This window comes from Eumetopias jubatus, unplaced genomic scaffold, assembly GCF_037043125.1.
Source record: "Eumetopias jubatus isolate StellerSeaLion01/CBP00866 unplaced genomic scaffold, mEumJub1_p1.0 scaffold_11, whole genome shotgun sequence".
Taxonomy (NCBI): Eukaryota; Metazoa; Chordata; class Mammalia; order Carnivora; family Otariidae; genus Eumetopias; species Eumetopias jubatus.
The window spans coordinates 107255709-107278924 of NW_028274817.1; the positions used below are offsets into that span (position 1 = coordinate 107255709).

At 38.8% G+C, this 23216-nt stretch overlaps 1 protein-coding gene across 4 annotated transcripts in view; it reads right to left on the minus strand.

Annotated features, from left to right (window-relative positions):
• ZFX (zinc finger protein X-linked) overlaps window positions 1–23216 on the minus strand; it is a 52820-nt gene that overhangs the window by 27429 nt on the left and 2175 nt on the right. For 3 of the 4 annotated variants that reach the window (XM_028122562.2, XM_028122561.2, XM_028122563.2), the window contains exon 2: window positions 2323–2411. In XM_028122562.2, coding sequence (XP_027978363.1) covers window positions 2323–2383 — 61 coding nt within the window. In that variant the 5' untranslated portion in view covers window positions 2384–2411. Of the gene's footprint in view, window positions 1–1010; window positions 1069–2322; window positions 2412–23216 lie in introns of those variants that run through there. The other variant, XM_028122565.2, reaches the window with a different exon arrangement.

Genomic DNA, 23216 nt, shown 5'->3' on the forward strand with positions numbered 1-23216 from the left:
AGGATATAAAAGGATCAGGGCATAAATGAAAAGAGGGCTAGAAGGCCACAGTTACGGAGAAAAGACAACTGGCTAGGGAGTCTCTGTGGATAGATGAGATGCATAAAAGTGCAGCTGCTCTGGAGTGGTGGAGGCCAAGGTTAGTTGGAATGGGGCCTGACGCAACTTCACCAGGGTATTCCGTCTCCAGCCAGCCTCCTCCTGTCCCCCCATATCCCAATCCCCCAGGCAGCTTCTCAGAATATAAGACCCTTACTCTAGTCCACTCTGCAATTAAGGAATAAAGGTAGAAGGCTGAATCAGTTGAAGCCCCGTTGAGATTAAATGACTTCACCAAGATCACACAGTTTGCACAGATTATGGTGCTCCATAAATATTAATCTGAATGAATGCCACAAATGGGAATCAAAATCAAATGTCCTTGCCAAAAACATAGGATAAAAGAAAACAAATCCAGTATCTTGGATCCTGGTCTAGAGAAAAGCAAAGTTTTATAAAAGTCTTAACCTAAAATGCTATTCTGTTGATGAGTGCTTCTGGATGTGACTCAAACCAGATTGAGTCCAAGCAGCTGCCTAACTCAATGACTGTGTGTCACTGGCCAGGTCCTCAGAGACATTTGGCTTTGCTTAACAAACACGAATGACCAAGGGCCAAAAATATCATTAAAAAATGTAGGAAATCTTACAGCCAGTTAATATCCATTTTAATTACATCTAGAAATAATAAAGAGTATGTTTGCTTTAATTTCTATAGGACTTCTACAAAATGCTTTATACTCATTTATTTTCCATATTCTCAATATTAACATCAGCAACAGATCACCGTAATCTCCACTTTGCAGACATGAAAATGAAAGCATTTGGTAGCAAGAAGACTGGTTATAAAATCTAAATCAGAGAGTACAGTTTGGACACTTATTCGTTTTGTGACCTTGGGCAAGTCATTTAACCTCTGAGTTTCGGTTTCCTCATCAGTAAAATGAGGACAGTAGTATCTGCCATGCATACCTCACAGGACTGTTGTGATGATCAAATGGGAATGTATGGGAAGTGTTCTGAAAAACTGTAATGAGAGGTTTCATTATTATTAGGACATGAAAACGGAGGCCCTGACAGATTAAGTGACTTGCTCAAAGATAAACAAACACCATAAGTGTTAACATCAGGGCTAAAATGCAATAGCCCTTCAATCCACCACTTAGTCCATGACCCAGGCTCACTTGTGGCAAGATTAAGCTACTAAATAGTGTGTGTTTTTCTCCAAAGAGCTTAGTCTCTTTTTCAAGCACATCAATTATATTTCATGTTCTAATGAAGAGAGAATTATACCTTTGCATTTATCATTATCAAACTGAAGTTACCGAATGTAAATTAAAAGACTATTCCAAGTTAAGTAAAATACATATACCCCCACTGGATTAAGAGACTGAAGGAAAAGTTAAAATTTAAAATCATTAATATTTAATTTCCTGATAAAGTTAATCACTATTTCTTTAATATACTGCAACATGATCATTTCAAGTCCAATGGAAAACTAGTCAACATTTTATTTATAAGGGTAGCTAGCTAGTGTGATAAAAAACCATTTTACATTATAAAACCTAGCATAATCACTTTACAATGCTACACAACTAGAATCACAGGTAATGTGAAATTGTGAATACATTTTTTTTCTATTTTTAGAATTTCATGAATTTAATAGTCCTTGTAGTTTGGAGAGTGAGATAAGACTGTCTTCCTGAAGCAGAGGGCTCCTTTTGTCACCTTGTGAGAGACAGCATTATAAAAGTAGGATGGGATCAGAAGGTGGAGGGCCTGAGGCTTTTACTTTACCTGCTGGGTAATGGAAAACAGACAAATGACATAATCTACATGTTATTTTTTGATGTATTCTAATTGGTGGGCTGGACAAAAGAGACTAAGGGTAAGGAAAAGAATTTAAAAGTTACTGCAGACTAAGAATGAGACGAAAGAGAATGTCTATGTGGGAGGAAGTAGAATGAAGGGATACGTAAGCAAGGAACATTTTCAAAGGGAGAAGTAACCGGACTTAGCACCGTAACTGGGCAAGATGCAAATAACTGAAGAGAGCACTGGTGTTTTGATACCGCTGCTCTTATGGAGAAGAACATGAATACTGGTTGTGAGCGAAACACATTTTTAAGGACAGGAATAATAATGTGCTCATTTTAACAAACATAGGCGTGACAGGATAAAAAGATACCTAAGTGTGAGTATCAATGTCAGAGTCTAGCAATTCATCCACTTGATAGCCAACTCCAAATTTGGTAGTTGGGAAGCAGAACGACCCAAGTTATACCTGTTGCATCAAAAAATGAGTTTGGCTCTTGTGGTTGTAATTGAAGTCCATCTTCATCCATGGCCTTTAATTCTCATCAGTCACAGCTCCTAAATCAGAAAAAAGTAAACCAAGCATTACTTTTTTAATATCATGTTATTAAAAATCTCATCATGATATCTACATTTCTGAAACACTCAAAATTATGTGAGAGATGAACACCTATCAAAAATTTATCTATCTAAAATGAAAGAGAACTTAACTGATGTCCAACGATATGTGGGCATCTAGATGACAGGAAAGGCAGATAAACCAAACAAGTCAGTTGTGCCATTTTTTTTTTAAGATTTTATTTATTGGGGGGGGAGCAGGGGGAGTGGCAGGCAGAGGGAGAGAGGGAGAAGCAGACTCCCCACTGAACAGGGAGCCCGATGTGGAGCTTGCTCCCAGGACCCGGAGATCACGACCTGAGCTGAAGGCAGCCACTTAACTGAGCCACCCAGGAGCCCCTGTACCTAGCTTTTTAATTGAGATACTGCTTTCACACATCAAGTATACACATCCTGACGAATTTTTTTTTTAAAGATTTATTTATTTTAGAGAGAGAAAGAGACAATGCAGAGTGGGGGGTGGGCAGAGCGAGAATCTCAAACAGACTCCCCCGCTGAGCGCGGAGCCCAAAGCAGGGCTCGATCTTACAACCCAGAGATCATGACCTGAGCTGAAATCAAGAGTCGGACACTTAACCGACTAAGCCACCCAGGCGCCCCACATCTTGATGAATCTTGATGAATTCTGACACAGGCATAAACCTGTACAATCACTAAACTACCCAGATCAGGATCTAGAACATTTCCAGCACCCTAGCACTCTCGTCTCCTCTCAGTCTGTATAACCCACATTCCCAGAATGGTAACCAGTTTTATTAAAGTTCAATTTAAACATACTCTACAGCTTACTGGGGGGAAATTTCTGCACAATTTCCCTATAACTTCTCTAAATTTAATGTAGTCTGTCTTTCAACCAATACATTAAACAACTGTAAAAATTCAAAATGTATAACTGTAGTAAACACCCTTTGGGAATTCTGCCTAACTTACATTGACCCCTCCTAACTGACCCTCCAATCTAGAGAAGTAAATTCCCACAGTGTATTTACGCTCTCCAGGACACAGCTGACTGGCACTAGGTATAAAAAAGTAAAAACAAGTTCATCTGTGAGCATAACAAAATCAAAGTCCTATCCCTGAGAATCTGAAACCATGAACAAGGGTCAGTCTTCTCCCCACCACTACCACCACTGGCTTTAACACAGGAGATGAGGAAGGACATTTTCCAACTTTAGGTTAGACTAGTGAGGTAAGGTTTACAAATAAAAAATAGAAAGAATCCAGAGAATGCCCGGAGAAATAAAGTAGAGGGAGCAGGGAGGGGAGGTTTACCAACAGGTTCTAGACCTTTCTGAAGTCCAGCTATAGAACCTTATCTGCCTTAGCTTTTTACAAGACAACCCAATGACCTTAATGCTCCCTTTTCTACTTAAGCCCAAACTTACAAAAACCAAAAAAACCTGGGGCGCCTAGGTGGCTCAGTCGGTTGAGGAGCTGACTCTCTGGTTTCTACTCAGGTCATGATCTTGGGGTTGTGGGATCAAGCCCTGCATCGGGCTCCTGTGCACTCAGTGGGGAGTTAGCTTGAGGATTCTCTCTCCCTCTGCCCCTCCCCCTGCTCACGTACATGCGCTCTCGCTCTCTCTCTAAAATGAGTAAATCTTTAAAAAACCGACCAAAAACTTAACCAATTAAATAATACACTATTTAATACTAATCACTAATCAGGGATTGTGGTTTACTCATGTTGTAAATACAGCATAAACCGCCTCCCTCATTGGTTTCCTTATCTACTTTCTCACTTTCTAATCCAGCCTAAATGGTACTATTCAGATGCATTTTTCTTTGAATCATTTTTTGCTGATGATATAAGTACTGAATGCTTCTTACTAAAATTTCAAATAACAGAAAGTGCAATTTTTTTAAAGTTTATTATTTCAGTAATCTCTACACCCAACATGGGGCTCAAACTCACAACCCCCAGATTAAAAGTCCCATGCTCCGACTGAGCCAGTCAGGTGCCCCAAGAGTCATTTTTCTAAAGCATCAGCTAGATGGTGTCATTTTTCTGTTGAAAAATGTTTAACGGCTCCCTGCTGCTTCCAAATAAAGTTCACACTCCTGCCTTCTAAATTCTGGCCCCAAATTATCTTTCCATCATTCTCTCCCCTACCTTCCCTTCAAGCACCTCCCCCCACCACTGCATGCACACACTTCAGCCAAACAAAAATGTCCCATGTCCCTAATAAGACCCCAGCTCTACACTGAGCTCAGGGTTTCTTCTACCTGGAACACCTTTCCCTTATCAACTCTGCTTAGACCTTTTCCCCAAGTCTCCTTCCCCACCAAAAAAGAAAAAGCTGAAAATAATCTCTCCTTCCTCTGAATTTCTACAGCACTTTTATCCTTTCACTCTGATTTTACTTGTTTGCAATAAATATTTATTTATACGTATCTTATTTTCAGATGTTAAACTTACATATAAATAGTTCTTAAATATCCATGAAAAACTCAAATAACATTAATGTAATAAATGGATTTTCAACATGTCATCTCTGAGACATATTCTATTCATTTTCAAGGAAGGACATGTTTTGTGTTATTTATTCAAACTGCTTCAAATTAAAAGGAACAAAAAATTTTTCAACTGTGAAAAACGGAAACTATACATGCTCTGAATAAGTTGTCAACTTCTCTCTCCCCATTAAAATCACCTCTGGCGGGGCACCTGGGTGGCTCCGTCAGTTAAAGGTCTGCCTTCGGTTCGGGTCATGATCTCGGGGTCCTGGGATCAAGCCCTTCGTGTGGCTCCCAGTTCACCAGGGAGTCTGCTTCTCCCTCTCCCTCATGTTCTCTCTCGCAAATAAATAAAATCTTTAAAAAATAAAAAATAGGGGCACCTGGGTGGTTCAGTTGTCAAGCGTCTGCCTTTGGCTCAGGTCATGATCCCAGGGTGGTGGGATCGAGCCCCGCATCGGGCTCCCTGCTCAGCGGGAGGCCTGCTTCTCCCTCTCCCACTCCCCCTGCTTGCGTTCCCTCTCTCACTGTGTCTCTATCAAATAAATAAATAAAAATCTTAAAAAATAAATAAAATCACCTCTAACCATAATGCTTTCTCTTCTCCCCACTTTAAAAATGTAATTATAAAATGATAAATAGTAAATTAATCTTCTAAACATAATGCCATACTACTACCTGAAATTAAGCCAATTAAGAGAGCAATCAGGATCCGTTAAGGTATTAAGGCCCCCTCTCCAGTTTCCCTACATAAACCCAATCCCATCAGCTCTAAGAATTCTCAACCTACACACTAACTCTTTTGCTGGGTATTCATCCTCCTTGGCTTTTCTATTAGAGTTTGACAGATAATCACTCCCCTGGATTCCAAAATTCTCTCCTTCCCTCATTTCTCTTCCCACCTTCCCAACGGCTGGTTACTCTGCCTCCCCAACTCCTTACTGCAGCCTTGCTCCAGAAGGTACACTCAGCCCTCTTCTCTTCTGCTTTTTATTCCACGGTTTCAACTACCATTTACACAAAGATGAGTCCCCAAATTCACATACTCAGGGTAGCACCTAACACTTCCACCAGACTGCCCTTGGAATATTTCCATCAGGATAGAACCCTGCTTTCTCCTGACATGACCACTATGGCCTTTTCCTTCTTCCTGCTTAAATTCAGTCAGGTTGTCAGACCTTCTCCGTTTCTTCTCCACAACTTCTCAGGAATCTGTCCCTCTCTTTTTATTCCCAGCGTCACTGCTTACTCTCAGCTTCCTATTTCCCCATTCCCGCCTCCCCCCACCCCCAACCCAGCACCAGGGGATGAAAATAGCCTCGCCACTGGCCTTTCTGCCACTCCCACAACAAACGACGAGGAAGCCTGTTAACACGTGAGGGCTGGGGCCAAGTCCTGAGCAGGCATTCCTGCAATCTGCATCTGCTGCACACTGATCCTCTGAAGCACCGCTCTGATCATAGCACTCCCGCTTGCAGTTCCCCTATATGCAAGCTGCTCTAAAATGTTAACCCCAGCTATCACAAGGCTTATCTGCCATTATTCCCATCATTTTACATCCTATCCGTTTATTTTCTAACAGATATTCTGGCCCAAATGGTGGGTATCCACTCACCTTATTTTTGACATAGGTGAGCAGTAATTATTAAACAGTTTTGACTGATTATTTTTCATTCTATTTTGTCATTACAAAATTCTAATCAGGAAAAAACACGTTTTGTACTCCTAAGGGGAGATGACTATCCTTCAACTTTGTAACCCCTGTGGGGTTAGAATTTAAAAGTAATTCTCTATGTCAGAATGAAACCAATGTTCTTAGAACAGAAGCTACTTAGAAGAATTCTCAGGATTGTGAAAAACTTAAGAGTGGGGAATGTGCACTAATAACATAACTGAAATTGCCCCTGCCTTTGCTGCAAGAACCAAGCCCAGAGCTGAATCTGGAGAGAAATAAGCAGAATGATTCAGAGAACCAATACTCTAACAATTTAGGTGAACACATACTAAAGTTTTGTCTGATTACCAAATGTCCTCAAAAATACTTCTGGGACGCCACTCTCACCTCAAGGTCAGTAAAATAGTCTCTTCCCAGTTGCAAAAATCATGATCCTAAACATGGTGTGGAAGAATTCACAAGAGAAAAACATACAGTTTTAAGGGAAATAATGGGTTGAGAGAAACTCAAAAAATTCACAAAAACTTTCTTCCATTCTTTATAATAAAGCAATAAAAACACCATACCAAGTTAATAGGTATAGCAAGGGCATTTATCTATCTTAAATTAGGGATAGCGAATATATTTCCATCTTGGATCTCTTGATGCCTAGACACTGTAATGATCCCCCTTCTTGAGCAAGTTAACAGGGTGCTTACATATTTACTTTGCTTTTTGCAGCTATTATGCATACAAGAATTACTTTTCTGCTTCTGGCCTCCCAAAAACTCACTGCTTTTTAATTTTATGACTCAATCCTAGTTCCTCTCCCTAAGTCAAACTCAGAGAATTAAACTGTGCTATACACAGTAAATGGAATTGCTCAAGCTGCAAGAAAGGCAAAAAGCAGATCTAAGAGAATTCTTTTTCCTTTTTCTTAAGTAAACTCTACCTCCGACACGGGGCTCGAACTTGCAACCCTGAGATCATGTTGCATTCTCTACTGACTGAGATTTTTCTTAGAGCAAAAGTGGAACTGGTGAAAATTTACGTTTAAATCCTAATTAACATCTTCCCTCTTAAGCTACATTTCTTTCCAATTTTTTCCCCACGTTGTTCGATGCTGGCCATTATTTCTTCAGATACCTAATTTTCAAGTATGGAATTATATTTCACTTCTTTTACCAATTCAGCCCTTAAATTAAATTTGCCTCTAAGCTAGCCACTTTTAAATTCGTCAACTCTTTACTTTCACTGCTACCTCTCTAAAAAAACTCTGGTTGTCTTACATCCAGAACTCAATGGGGCCTTTCCAATTAAAAGACTTGAGCCCTAGGACGCCTGGGTGGCTCAGTAGGTTAAGCATCTGCCTTCGGCTCAGGTCATGATCCTAGAGTCCTGGGATCAAGTTCCGCATCAGGCTCTTTGCTCAGTGGGGAGCCTGCTTCTCCCTCTGCTGCTGCGCCCTCTGCTTGTGCGCTCTCAAAAATAAATAAAATCTTTAAAAAACAAGAAAAGACTTGAGCCATCCTAGGGGAAGCCGAGCTGGCTCAGTCTTAAGAACATGTGACTTGGTCTCAGGGTCATGAGTTCGGGCCCCATGTTGGGCAGAGAGATCACTTAAAAAGAAAAAAAAAAAAGACCTGAGCCCTTCTTGAACTCAAGGAATTTTCTTCTGTTGTTTCTGTATTTCCTTCCATTTTCTCTGTTCATTCATATTAGAATTTCTACTATATGATGTAAGGACTCCTAAATCTACCCTCCATGTTTCTTTAAATTTTCTTTCATATTTTCTTTCTACATTCTCAAAACCCCTAAACTCTTTTTTCTAAGCTAGCTAATTTGATCTTCATCTACTGAATTTTTATCTAAAAGGTCATATTTTAATATCAAAATAAACTTAGTTTCTTTTCCACAGCAATCTTTTCTCCTTTTTTGGGTAGATACAGTATCTTCCCAAATATCTCTGAAGATTTGAAGTTAACTGTGTATTCTAAATTAAACCATCTCCTCTGCTGTCTCATTATTAAATCGGTTAGATTTGGTGGCCCTTTTGAACTGCTGATTTTCCTCAAAAGCATGATTTTTCTAGGTTGTCAATATCTGTAGATGAAGGTCAAGACCAAAGTTACATTCTGATAGCTGGATTGTATTTCCTCAGCTCAAGTTGAGAATCTCTGTTTGCCTAAAAATAAACCTAAATTATGACCACATTGAGAGCTCTAGAGTCTGGAAGAATGAGGCCAAGGGAGAGAAAAGAACCATGTAAACAGCCAGGCTTTCCTTCAATGATGGACAAGCATCCCATCTTTCCACTACTAGAAGTCCAATAACCCTCAGGTTGGCTACAAGCTACCTAAAGCACTGCCCCTTTCTCCCCACAGTACCCACTCTGGAATTTCCTATGGACAATTTGTAAATCAGAGCACTGAATTTCTGGCATTATCTCAGGAGGAAAACCACAGGAGAAGACATCTATACTAATAGGTAAATGACTTAGCTTTTCATACCTTTAATTAACTGGCTGTGACCACAGCTTGCTCTTTCTCCTAGGACATCCCTGCTTCTGAGATCAGGAATAATGCAGAATGAAATTTCTGGATGGTCCTTCTGACTTTTTGAATAAGGCTACAGGTTCACTAAGCTCCCTAGGGTTTTGCCATTAATTGATTCCCAATTGCTTTATTCAACCAGAAACTCGCCATATTCTGGTTTGCAAGTGGCATACCTCTCAGGTTTTTTTGTTTCTCTGGATTTCTCTACTTCTTCCTCAATATGATTTTCAAAGGAAAAAAAAAAGTGAATGTGTGTGTTCTCTAGTCTATCTTGAATCTGAAATCATTATGAATTTGTATGTGTCAAATAAAACATGGAAATATATAAAAACAAAAAAACTATGAGAGAAATAAAAAGAAATCAATAGTAGTGACAAGTTACAACTCTTATCAACACTTGACAGATCAATTACTCAAAAACTAAGGAAAGAGGGGTGCCTGGGTGGCTCAGTCAGTTAACCATCTGACTCTTGATTTCAGCTCAGGTCATGATCTCAGGGTCATGACATCAAGCCAGCCCCGCCTTGGGCTCCAAGCTCAGCTCAGAGTCTGCTTGGGATTCTCTCTCCCCATCTCCCTCTGCCTCTCACCCTGCTCTTGTGCGAGTGCGTGTTCTCTCTCTCAAATAAATAAAATCTTAAAAAAAAAAACTAAGGAAAAACATGTACATAATTAACATTATTAATCTAATAGCTTTATTTCAAATTCCATTCCTGAAGAATAGTATATTTTGTTTTCAAACAACCCTGCCCCCCCTCTGTGACAATAAGAGGAAGAAAAAAATGCTTGCTGCTGAAAATGTCAGAGCCCTGTCCTTCCTTGCCCTGTCCTACTTGGAACTTCTGTACACTTGCTCAAAATTTCAATGCCAAGTTTTTATTACAGATTAGTTTTTTCCATAAAACCATTCTGAACCAATCAATAACTTCACAGTTTTGGTTAAAGTCTAACAGTCTGAACTTTCAAAATCTATTAAAATTTGGTCCTAAAATGACATCTTCTTAATGCCTTATTTTTCCAAAGCCCTTATTCATGCTCAGACTAAGAGTTGCCAAAGTACCCTCTGAACCTAGTTGCACTGATGTGCTATCAACACCAAGCACTAGAGTTTTTATTTTTATTTTTTTTAAAGATTTTATTTATTTGCCAGAGGGAGGGAACACAAGCAGGGAGAGTGAGAGAGGGAGAAGCAGGCTTCCCGCGGAGTAGGGAGCCCGGTGTGGGGCTCGATCCCAGGACGCTGGGATCATGACCTGAGATGAAGGCAGATGCTTAATGACTGAGCCACCCAGGCACCCCTGTTTTTGGTAGTATTTTCTCCAGATTTGAGCAGGAATATAATTTAACAGTGAGTTAGGATGTCTCCTTTTTTGTCCCCTTTTCATTTCCCATACTCTAGAACATCTACTTTTTATTTAAAACAAACTACCCAGGGTGCACCTGGGTGGCTCAGTTAGGTGTCTGCCTTCTGCTCAAGTCCTGATCTCTGGGTCCTGGGATCGGGCCTCATGTCCCCACGTCCCATCAGGCTCCCTGTTCAGCGGGCAGTCTGCTTCTCCTTCTCCCTCTGCCCCTCCCCCTGCTCCTGCTCTCTTGCGGAATAAATAAAATCTCTAAAAAATTAAAAAAAACTACTCAGTTACATTATAATATAAAGGTATTTTTTTAAAGATTTTATTTTTAAATAATCTCTGCACCCAACATGGTGCTCAAACTCACAATCCCAAGATCAAAAGTCACATGCTGTACCTACTAAGCCAGCCAGGTGCCCCAGAAAGGTATTTTCTTAACAGTTAAAAAATACAACAGGGGGATGCCTGGGTGGCTCAGTGGGTCACGTGTCTGCCTTTGGCTCAGGTCATGATCCCAGGGTCCTGGGATCGAGTCCTGCATGGGGCTCCTTGCTCAGCAGGTAGCCTGCTTCTCCCTCTGCCTACTGCTCCCCCTGCTTGTGCTCTCTCTGGCATATAAATAAATAAAAAATCTTAAAAAAAAAAACAAACAAAAAACAGGAATGAAGTGCCTGGATGGCTCAGTCAGTTAAGCATCTGACTTCGGCTCAGGTCATAATCTCAGGGTCCTGGGACTGAGCCGTGGAAGAGAGCCCCACAGCGCTCCACCTCAGGCTCCAGGTTCCATGCACAGCAGAGTTGGCTTGTCCCTCTGCACCTCCCCCAGCTCATGCTCACTTGTGCACGTGCGCTCTCTCGCTCTCAAATAAATAAAATCTTTTTAAAAAAATACAATAGGAATGAAATACAAATACATGCTCCAACATGGATGATCCTCGGAAAGAATATGCTAAGTGAAACAAGCCAGACATGAAAGACCACGTATTAAATGTCAAGAATAGGCAAATACATACAGAGAGAAAGTAGATTAGTGGTTGTGAGGGGTGGGAGTTGGTGACAGTGATTGCTAATGGACACAGGATTTCTTTTGGGGGTGATAAAATGTCTGAAAATTAGTGGTGATGGTTGCACAACTCTGAATTTACTAAAAACCACTGAATTGTATATTTTTAAAGGGTGAATTCTATAACAATTTTATAAATTATAAACACACAAGTATAAGCAAATCTTAAACTAGTGCATGTTAAAACATGTTTTTGGATAGGAGAATGATGCATCAACTTATAAAAAAAGACACAGATTAAATTAAGGTAAAACACTAAAAGTATTCCTTCTAAAGTCAAATTAAGACAAGGACACCCCCTGGTGCCTGGGTGGGTCAGTCGGTTAAGCAACCAACTCTTAATTTTGGCTCAGGTCATGATCTCAGGGTCATGAGTCTGAGCCCAGCACAGAGCTCTGCACTGGGCGTGGAGCCTGCTTAAGATTCTCCCTCTCCCTCTCCCTCTGTCCCTCCCCCCCAACTCGCTCTCTCTCCCTCAAAAAAGAAACAAGGACACCCATTAACACTATCATTAAGATTACATGAGAATTTATAGCCAATGCAATTAGGTAAGATAATAAAATGTAAAATACAATTATTATTTTAAAAAAATTATACTTATTTATATATGATCTAACTATGAAATCCAAAGGAATCAACTGAAAAACTACCATCAGTATGAGTTTTATAAAGCGTGCTGGTACAAAATTAATAGACTTGAAGACAAAAGCTTTCTTAAATCCCATTGATAAAAATACTTGAAAACTCTTAAGTGTGATTAAAAAAACACAAATATATAGATAAATCAATCTTGCTCTTCAAACCCACAACTACACTGTCAATTAATCTTTGACAAAGCAGGAAAGAATACGCAACGGGAAAAAGATAGTCTCTCCAACAAATGGTGTTGGGAAAACTGGACAGTTACATGCAAAAGAATGAAACTGGACCACTTTCTTACACCACACACAAAAATAAATTCAAAATGGATGAAAGACCTAAATGTGAGGTATGAAACCATTAAAATCCTAGAAGAAAACATAGGCAAAAGCAACTTCTTTCTAGATATGTCTCCCGAGGCAAGGGAAACAAAAGCAAAAAACAAACTGTTGGGACATGATCAAAATAAAAAGTTCCTGCACAGCAAAGGAAACAGTCAACAAAGCTAAAAGGTAACCTACAAAATGGGAGAAGATATTTGCAAATAACATATTTGATAGAGTTAGTATCCAAAATATATAAAATAATCTCAACACCCAAAACAGAAATAATCCAATTAAAAAATGGGTAGAAGACAGGAAGAAACACTTTTCCAAAAAAACCACAGATGGCTTGGGACGCCTGGGTGGCTCAGTCGTTAAGCGTCTGCCTTCAGCTCAGGTCATGATTCCAGGGTCCTGGGATCGAGTCCCACATCGGGCTCTTTGCTCAGTGAGGAGCCTGCTTCTCCCTCTCCCTCTGCTGCTCCCCCTGCTTATGCTCTCTCTCTGCTTCTGACAAATAAATAAATAAAAATCTTAAAAAAAAACAAACCCAAAAAACACAGATGGCCAATAGACACATGAAAAGATCCTCAACATCTCTGATCATCAGGGAAAACACAAATCAACACTACAATGAGATTATCACCTCACATCCAACAGAATGGCTAAAATCAACGACACAAGAAACAACCGGTGTTGGGGAGGATGTGGATAAAGGGGAACCCTTTTGCACTCTACGTGGGAATACAAACTGGTACAGCCATAGTGGAAAACTATATGGAGGTTCCCCAAAAAATTAAAAATAGAACTACCCTATGATCTAGCAATTGCACTACTAGGTATTTACCCAAATACAAAAATACTAATTCAAAGGGATACATGCATTTCAGTGTTTATAGCAGCGTTATCTAAACAGTCAAATTATGGACACAGCCCAAGTGTCCATCAACTGATGAATGGATAAAGATGTGGTATATCTACACAACAGAATATTACTCAGCCATTAAAAAAGAATGACATCTTGTCACTTACAATGACATGGATGGAGCTAGAGTATTATGTTAAGCGAAATAGGTCAGAGAAAGACAAATACTATTTCACTCATATGTGGAATTTAAGAAATAAAACAAACCAGCAAAGGGGAAAAAGAGAGGCAAACAAACAGACTCCAAAAAAAAAAAGATGTATGTATGTATTTTGAGAGAGAGTGCAAGCGAGAATGAGTGTGGGGGGTGGGGATGGGTTGCGACACAGAGGGAGAGGGAGAGAGAGAATCCCAAGCAGACTCCCTACTGAGTGTAGAGCCTGACACAGGTCTCAATCTCACAACCCTAAGATCATGACCTGAGCCAAAACCAAGAGTCGGATGCCCAACCGACTCAGCCACCCAGGTGCCTCAAGAAACAGACTTGTAGGAGAGAAAACTGATGGTTACCAGAGGGGAGGTGGGTGGGGGGATGGGTTAAATAAGTTGTATGGAAGTGCTGAATCACTGTATTGTAGATGTGAAACTAATATTACACTGTACGTTAACTAAATGGAATTTAAATAAAAACTTAAAAAAAAGTCTTGTTCTTCATATGTTGAATAGTATCAATTCTCCCTTAATTAACCTCTACATTCAATTGAAATCCCAATACACTTTTGTTGTAAATCAGCTGACCTTATATATGTAGGTCTTCTTTCAGACTGTTCTATTCCACTGATCAATCTGGCTTTGTGCCCACTGTTTTAATCACTGTAACTTTATAATAAGCTTTGATATATAGTAGTGTAAGTCTTCCAACTTCTTTTCCAAGATCGCCTTTGCTATTCCAGACCCTATGCATTTCCCTATAAATTTGAGAACTGATCAAAAAAAAAAAAAAAAAAAGTCCTGTTGGGGTTTTGTTTGGCATTGCATCAAATCTTTACATATCACAACTGACCTGTTTGTAATATTGATACTTCTGATCCAGGGATGTTGTATCTCTCCCCACCACTTCTTAGTAAAGCTTTTACTAAAGGTCTTAGTATGTTTTTATTTAATTTCTGGTCAACACAAAGTGCAATATTAGTTTCAGGTACACAATACAGTGATTCAACACTTCCATACGATACCCGGTGCTCATCACAAGTGCACACCTTGATCCCCATCACCTGTTTAGTCCGTCCCCTCATCCACCTCCACTCTGGTAACCCATCAGTTTATTCTCTATAGTTAAGACTCTGCTTCTTGGTTTGCCTCTTTTTCCTCCTCTGCTCCTTTGTTTTGTTTCTTAAATTATACATATGAGTGAAATCATATGGTATTTGTCTCTGACTTATTTCGCTTAGCTTAATACTCTCTAGCTCCATCCATGTTGTTGCAAATGGCAAGATGTCATTCTTTCTTTATGGTTGAGTAATAGGTACTGGCTTTTAAATTTGACTTTCAAATTGTTTATTGTTAGTATAGAGAAATATGATTAATTTTTGCATATCAATGCTAACCAACTGTAATGCAAGAGTATTAGAAATAAATGTCACAGAAACAACAGAAAAAAAAATCCCACAGATTTAAAAACAAAGTTCTAAGTAATTCAATGGGCAATAGGAAAATTATGAAAATCACAATATATTTAGAACTAAACAGGGGTGCCTGGGTGGCTCAGTCAGTTAAGCATCTGCCTTCGGTTCAGGTCATTATCTCCAAGTCCTGGGATCGAGCCCTGCATTGGGCTCCCTGCTTAGCGGGGAGCCTGCTTCTCCCTCTGCCTGCAGCTCCCCCTGCTTGTGCTCTCTCTCTCACCCTCATATAAAAAAAAAAAAAAAAGAACTAAATAATAAAAATGAATTCATGTCAAAATCATAGCATCTAGTTATAGTTCAGAGAAAAATTATAGTTTTAAACGCATATTAAGAGCAGAGGTTAAATATTAATGAGCTAAACCTTCAACTTAAATTTTTTAAATATCAGAATAAATGCAAATAAAGTAGAAGGAAAGAAATATTAATATCACTAGGAACAGAAAGGATCAATAAAAGAACTATTTGGAAAGCCTTAATAATATAGGCAAGTTACTGGTAGTACTGGTCAGAAAAAAAAATTAATGAAATTAATATTTTGAAGTCATTATCAAAGCCTATACTTTATACCAGTATATTTGAAAATTTATATATTTCTAAAATATTGTTCCTTTTGTACAAATAAAAAACAAGAAAAGCCAAAAAGACTTATAATCATGAAACTATTACTGTGTCAAAAACCAAATCAGAAAAAAATACCAGTTTCACAGATGAATTCTACCTGACTTTCAGGAAACAGAGCATCTCTATTAAATACAACTTGTTTAAAATATAACTCATCCTATGAAGTTAGCATAAGCTTGTTATCGAAACAAAACAAAGACTACACCAAAAAGGAAAAGCATTTGGTAATAACAAAGCGATGCAAATATCCAGGACATCCAAAGACAGTCTAAAATAGAAAACCTAGGGATGCCTGGGTAGCTTAGTTGGTTACGGGTCTGACTTTTTTTTTTTTTAAGATTTTATTTATTTATTTGAGAGAGAGAGAGAGAATGAGAGAGAGAGAGCGCGCGCGCGCACATGAGAGGGGGGAGGGTCAGAGGGCGAAGCAGACTCCCTGCCGAGCAGGGAGCCAGACGCAGGACTCGATCCAGGGACTCCAGGATCATGACCTGAGCTGAGGGCAGTCGCTTAACCAACTGAGCCACCCAGGCGCCCAAGGGTCTGACTCTTGATCTCAGCTCAGGTCTTGATCTCAGGGTCATGAATCCAAGCCCCAGGTTGGGCTCCACACTGGGCATGGAGCCTACATTTAAAAAAAAAAAAAAAGGGCGCCTGGGTGGCTCAGTTGGTTAAGCAACTGCCTTTGGCTCAGGTCATGATCCTGGAGTCCCAGGGTCGAGTCCCGCATCAGGCTCCCTGCTCAGCGGGGAGTCTGCTTCTCCCTCTGACCCTCCCCTCTCTCATACTCTCTCTCTCTCTCTCTCATTCTCTCTCTCAAATAAAATCTTAAAAAAAAGTTTAAAAAAAAACTATCAGTGCAATTCATCGCACCAACAGATGCAGCAAAAGCACTAAAAAAAAAAAAACTGTTCAAGACGAAAACTCTAAAATGATAAGCAGAAAATAAACTAACATCTATCCCCTCAAAAAAAAAACCCACTACAGCATGATATTTAATGTTAAAATATTAGAAGCACTCCATTAAAGTGTCTAGAGAAGGATGCCTGATACCAACGCTTCCATTCAACACTGTGCTAAATGCATTAGTCAATGCAGATCCAAAAAAAAATAATAAAAAAGAAACAGGAGGCAAAATCTAATGGAAAAGAAGAAATAAAACCTTCATTATTCACACTCAGCTACTTAGAAAATGCAAAAGAATTATAAACTATCACTTGCACGTTTCATTCAATCTAAAGATACTACCAACTATAAGATGCACCCTTGTTTTCCATACAACTAAGAAAAAACACTGCCAATTAAAAACTGATGCCACACTTTTTTATCTAAAATTTTCATTTTAGATTGAGACCATTCTTTTAGACTTATATTTTATCACATCTTGCACATATATAGAAGGAAAAATAAAAGCAAAAAGAAATTGGTATGATTTTCCTAAAACTTCACATTCAGGGTCCTACCATGGATTGCTTTTCTACTCAAAGCTATCCAATCTTTCTTACAATATTGTCTTCTGCCAACAGGAGTGTTGGTGACACAGCATTTCTTAAAATGCTCCATTATTATCTATAGGATTTTCTTTCCAGTCAGATATCCACTTCACAATTTCTGCCTTCAGCTGTAGTGTTTGGCATGAAATAACAACACAACAATGCACATGCTCATTTAAGTGATGACAAAATGAAGAGTGTTGACCAAGTGTGTGCATGTGTATGCAATGAGAACTGTATCATGACTGCTGCCTGAATGACAGTGATTATAAGGTGACCTACCGAAAACCTATTTTGATTTTATAAATTCTAAAATATAGGGGAGAAAAGTGCATCTCAGAATCTATGAAATACAGCAAGAGCAAAAATCAGCAAGGTTACATGATGAATACACCTAAGGCCGTAGTATTCCCTATACATTAGCAATAACTAAATAAAAATAATAACTAGCAACAAAATCCTATTCACAACAAAAACTGCATAGTATCTAGCAAAAAAATCTAACAAAAGTTGTGCAAGAGCTTTATGAAAAGCACCAGAGCATGCTCAGATTCAAATCCCAGCTCCACTACTTAGTATGTATACACCCTATATGTGTCTATATATTTATTCTATAAATTTGACACAAATACAATAAAAATCCAAGTTTTTCATAGACATTGACAAACTGACCCAAAAATAAAAATAGCTTTAAAAGTTTTGAAGAAAAACAACATAATATAAAGCAAAAAAAAAAAAATTTTAGTTATAAAGCTATCATTATTAAATCAGAGTGATACAGATATAGAAACAGACTAATGAAAGCAGAAGAGAGAAACTAGAAACAGATGTGTATATATGAGAATATAATAAACCTCAGGAGTTTCATTATAAATCAGTGGGGAGAAAGGCAGAATTACTCAATGAATCCATATTAAAAAAATAAAGTTAGATCCCTACATCACACAATAGAAAAAAAATTCCAGATGAATTAATGACCTAAATATGAAAAAGTACGGTATCAGTATGACCTTGGGGTAAGGGAAGAACTTCTTGCAGATACAAAACAACATAAGCCATCAATGGAAAAAAAAAATTGAGAAAAATGACTACCTTCACATTAAGAAGTCCTACACAAACAAGCTAAAAGATAAGCCACAGACTAGGAAATGGTATTTTCAGTATTTATAATTACAAATCATTAGTATTCAGAATATAGAAAGAATATCCATCAATCAATGAGAAAAAGGAAACAACCCAACAGAAAAATGGACCCAAAGATAAAATAAGCAAATCACAGAAAATACAAATGGTCAATAAATACGTGAGGAAAAAAGCTCAACCTCAATAGTAATCTAAGAAATGCAAAGTGAAAACAGCAATGAGATACAATTTATACTCAACAGATTGGAAAAAATTGCAAAGGCTAATCTTTTGGCAGTAGTCTCCAGAAATAGAGGCTGATATGCAGCTGGTGGGAGTGTCAAATGGAACACAATTTGATGATTCCACAATTCCCAGTAAAGTTGACAAATGCACACTCCTGAATTCTACATCTATAATCTCAAGAGAGAAGAACCCTGTGTAAGGATGTTCACAGCAGCATTGTTTGAAACTGCACAAAACTACAAACAACATAATGGCTGCTCCATAAGAACAGATAATAAACCACAGTATATGTATACATTGAAATACAAGTATAATGACTTAGATCAGTAGTTTTTCAAACTTCTTGGTCTCAGGACCCCCTTACATTCTTATAAATTGAGGACCCCAAAGAATTTTTCTTTATGTGGGTTCTATTGACAGATATTTATATTAGAAATCAAATCTGAGACATTTAAAAATATTTATTAATTCGTTAAAAACAAGCCAACTGTACATAAACACTTATTTTAAAATAATTATTTTTCAAAACAAAAAAATAAGTGAAAAGAATAGTATTATTTTACATTTCTGCAAATCTCTTTAAAGACAGGCTTAATAGAGAACAGCTGGATTCCCATAAGTGCTTCTGTGTTCAACCTATTATGACATCATGTATCACGCAGCCTCTGTACAGCACTCATGCAGTGCACACAAGAATGCAGCCAGAAGAATCTTATGGATCCCTGGGAATTCCTAGAGCACACTCTGAGAACTCCTGAACTAGACCCACACACAAAATGGATAAACCTCAAAAACACAATGTTAAGTGGAAAAAAAAACAAAACATGAACCGACATACACAGTATGATACCATTTATGTAAAGTTAAAAACACAAAAACCAATACCTGATAATGGTTTTGGTACATACATATCAGGACAATTGTTTCTTCTTGCAAAGAAAAGACAGGAATGGGATGGGAGGGGCACTCTTTAAATGGATCTGTGAGATTTTCTTTAAACAAAAAAAGTTATGAAGCAAATATATAATAAACTATTAAGTTCTGTTAAAAATCTGGGTGATGCTTGCTTTTCAGGAGTTCTGAAATATTCCACAATGGGCGCCTGGGTGGCTCAGTTGGTTGAGCGACTGCCTTCGGCTCAGGTCATGATCCTGGAGTCCCGGGATCGAGTCCCACATCGGGCTCCCTGCTAGGCAGGGAGTCTGCTTCTCCCTCTGACCCTCTTCCCTCTCGTGCTCTCTCTCTCATTCTCTCTCTCTCAAAAAATAAATAAAATCTTTAAAAAAAAATAAAAAATAAAAATCTTAAATATATTTTAAAAAATCCTATACTTCTCACTGAATTTTCCTAAAAATAACTAGCAACAAAATCCTATTCACAACAAAAACTGCATAGTATCTAGCAAAAAAATCTAACAAAAGTTGTGCAAGAGCTTTATGAAAAGCTCTTGTGCCTCCTCTGAATAAAATATAGTTATGAGATACCTGGATTTTTTTTTTTAAGATTTATTTATTTAGGGGCACCTGGATGGCTCAGTAGGTTGAGCATCTGCCTTCGGCTCAGGTCATGATCTGGGGGTCCTGGGATCAGCCCCACATCAGGCTCCTCTGCTTCTCCCTTTCCCTCTGTCCTTCCCCCTACTCATGCTCCCCTTCTCTCTCAAATAAATAAAAATACTTTTTAAAAAGATTTTTTATTTTAGAGAGAGAGCACATCCTAGTGGGAGGGCCAGAGGGAGAGGGAGAGAGAATCTCAAGCAGACTCCACACTGAGTGTGGAGCCCAATGCAAGGACTGATCCTAAGCCAAAACCAAGAGTCGAGCACTTAACTGATTATGCCACCCAGGCACCCCAAGAAACCTAGGTTTTTATTTAAAAAGTTGTTTGGAAAAATAATTTGACAGGAATAAGAACAGATTGGCCATATTAACCCCAAAAAGTTAAGCAGTGGGGGCAGGGGTTACCTAGTTCATGTATTATGCCTTAATATGTATATTTCTTGGTCAAAGGACACACAGATTAGATGCCTTACTACCTGAAAACTAACCACCTACAAAAAGTTTTCTATAACCAATAACTGAGATCATTGTTTTTAGAGATAATGACCATATGCCAAGTACTGCTCAAGGATAATAAAGGAGAACCTGCCTCTACATTCAGGTTCAGAAAAGATGACAAAAATATAAGCACACTGTTAAAATTTAATAGGTTAAATGCCAAATTAAAGTTGCCCACACTGATATGAGACAAAGAATGAGCCTGGAAAAACAATAGTGCCAATAAGAAAAAGAAAGTGAGACAGCAAGACTTGTTTGAGGAACTCTGGGTTAAAAAACAAGTAAGAAAAAAGACTCTCTATAAATAGTACTGGACATCTACAATATACCAGATAAATTTGGTTTCAGCCAAATGTTGAGATAGTAACACACCTGGGTAGAGATGGTCAGTAGGCAACTGGAAATGCTAGATGAGAAATTAGAAAAGAGGGTAGGCATGGTAAAGGGACATTAAAACCAAGGGAGAAGACTCAAGAAAAAGGACACAGCACTGACCTTGAGGGAAATACCATGACAGAAGACAGAGAAAGCACAGAAAGTTTCTGAAACAAAGAACACTTTTATTTGATACACCCAATGACATGTTGTGAAAGTTTCCCAATTTCGGAAATAGTGGATTCAGGAATATAAGTGCAATGAAAAGAAATAAAAGTACTGGTGAAGGGAATGAGAAGACAAGTGAGGTTTTTCTAGGATAAGCAAACCTAGGAATGTTTCTAAGGAGAGGGAAAGGCACCGAGAGGGCAATGATGCAAGCAGAAGAATCACTGAAAGAGCCCCGTCCCGGACGGACGGGTGGAGCAGATGGGCAGAGGGGTTGTGGGCCTGAAGGAGACCAATTCTTCCTGCAGCGAAAAGAACAGGAGGAAAGCCTAGGTAGAGACAGAGGAAGAGTATGCAGTGGAAAGGAAGGAAACTCAAATGCTTAGATCAGATTGTTGTCTATCTTTCTGGTTTAAGTAAGAGATTAGGTAATCTTCGTGGGGCTGAGGGGTTTCAAGGACGGGTGGAAGAGTCTGAGAGTAGAAAAATAGTCTGGAATCACCAGTGTACACAAACACAACACAAGCAAGGTCATTGATGATAATTACGAGTCCGGATGGGGTTAGAGAGGAAGCATTTACAAAGAGCAGTGTGGAAAAAAAATTATTTTTTAATGCTCTGTGGGCATGTTTTTTAAAAAAGGAAACTTGAACCTATCTGAAACATACACATAAATTAAGAACTAACACCTCACTTATCCAGAATGGTTGGGTAATAAGGTGTTACACCAGTTTCCCAGATCATCAAGGTCTACCCTTTCAGGCAAAAACATTTTATACTTAATGGTTTCCGACAGAAATCCTTCTAAACTACACATGATCTGTCTTCTTAACTATACAACTTGAGTCTCAATCTTAACCACCTACTCCTGCTGTACTGCGTGTGCAGCTAGACAGTTCTTTACAGCTCTCCTATGTCTTTCCCAGCTGTCAAGATAGAAAGCAACTGGTTCTTCTAAGTTTATGTTTATCCTTACCACCTCAACAACCACAGCCCACTTGCTTAGCAACCTACTTGTAGTCAGCCTCCTACAATGCAGTGTTTCTCCAACTTTCCTAAACCATGGCCCCTTCCTTATGTTAAACATGAGAATCTTCAGTTCCCTTCCTTCCTCTCCCAGAGCATCAGTGCTCTGACCTCTTGCGGTCCAGGAAAATGGAAAAACTGAAACAACTTTCTAGTCAATACTGATGCTACCCTATAGATTTAGATCATAAAATTCGAGGAAACACATTCCCCACACGTCCATCTAGGACAGTCAAATATTAATCAAAACATGAGAAGGTTTGGCTTAGCAAACAGCCTTAGTTCCCTCTCAAACAAAAGGGTAGTTACTCTCACCGGGGGAAGAACAGGGATTGCAAAAGGCCATCTGAAGGCTGCTGCCTTTTGAGTAATCTTTCTTCTAACTTTTCAAACTGACTTCTTAAAAAAAATCACCATGAGAATACTTTCAGGTTCATTGCTCATTTTCATAAGTAATCCAGAGCACTAGTGCTGCAATTTTCAACCACGGTAAATGAAAAGTTAGAAACCTCTCCCTCTTTGTTTACTACAGAAATTATAACTCAGAACTAAACGTTATTTGGAGTGAAGTTAGGACAGAAAAGAGCAGCTCTCTAGTACAAACGGATCACTGAAGTAGCAGCAAAACTGGCTTAACTTCTGAACATTTTTGATAATCAGTCAGGTAGTGAAAACACTGATCCACTTGCTACTCTCGTTATTTCTCAACTCTGAAACCTTTCCTAGTCCAATGGAACTAAGTAAATATGAAGCCCAGCTCAAGTGTATCGTCATCCTTCTACGTGAGGGCTTCCCGGGGCAGCCCGATCATATAAGCCCCTCCACCTGGCAAGCAAGTTCTTCCACCTTTTCTAGCCAGGATTCCCACCACCCTCCCACCTTCACCATCGACTCCTGCCAAACTACAAATACTTGCTGCTTTTAGTTTTGTTTTTTTCCAAATACTATTTTGTGAATAAACTTCACCCTTGAAGTGCCCTTTCCCCAGCCCCCACCTCTGCTTAACAAAGTCCTACCCATTCTTAAGTAACCTCAAAATGTCAC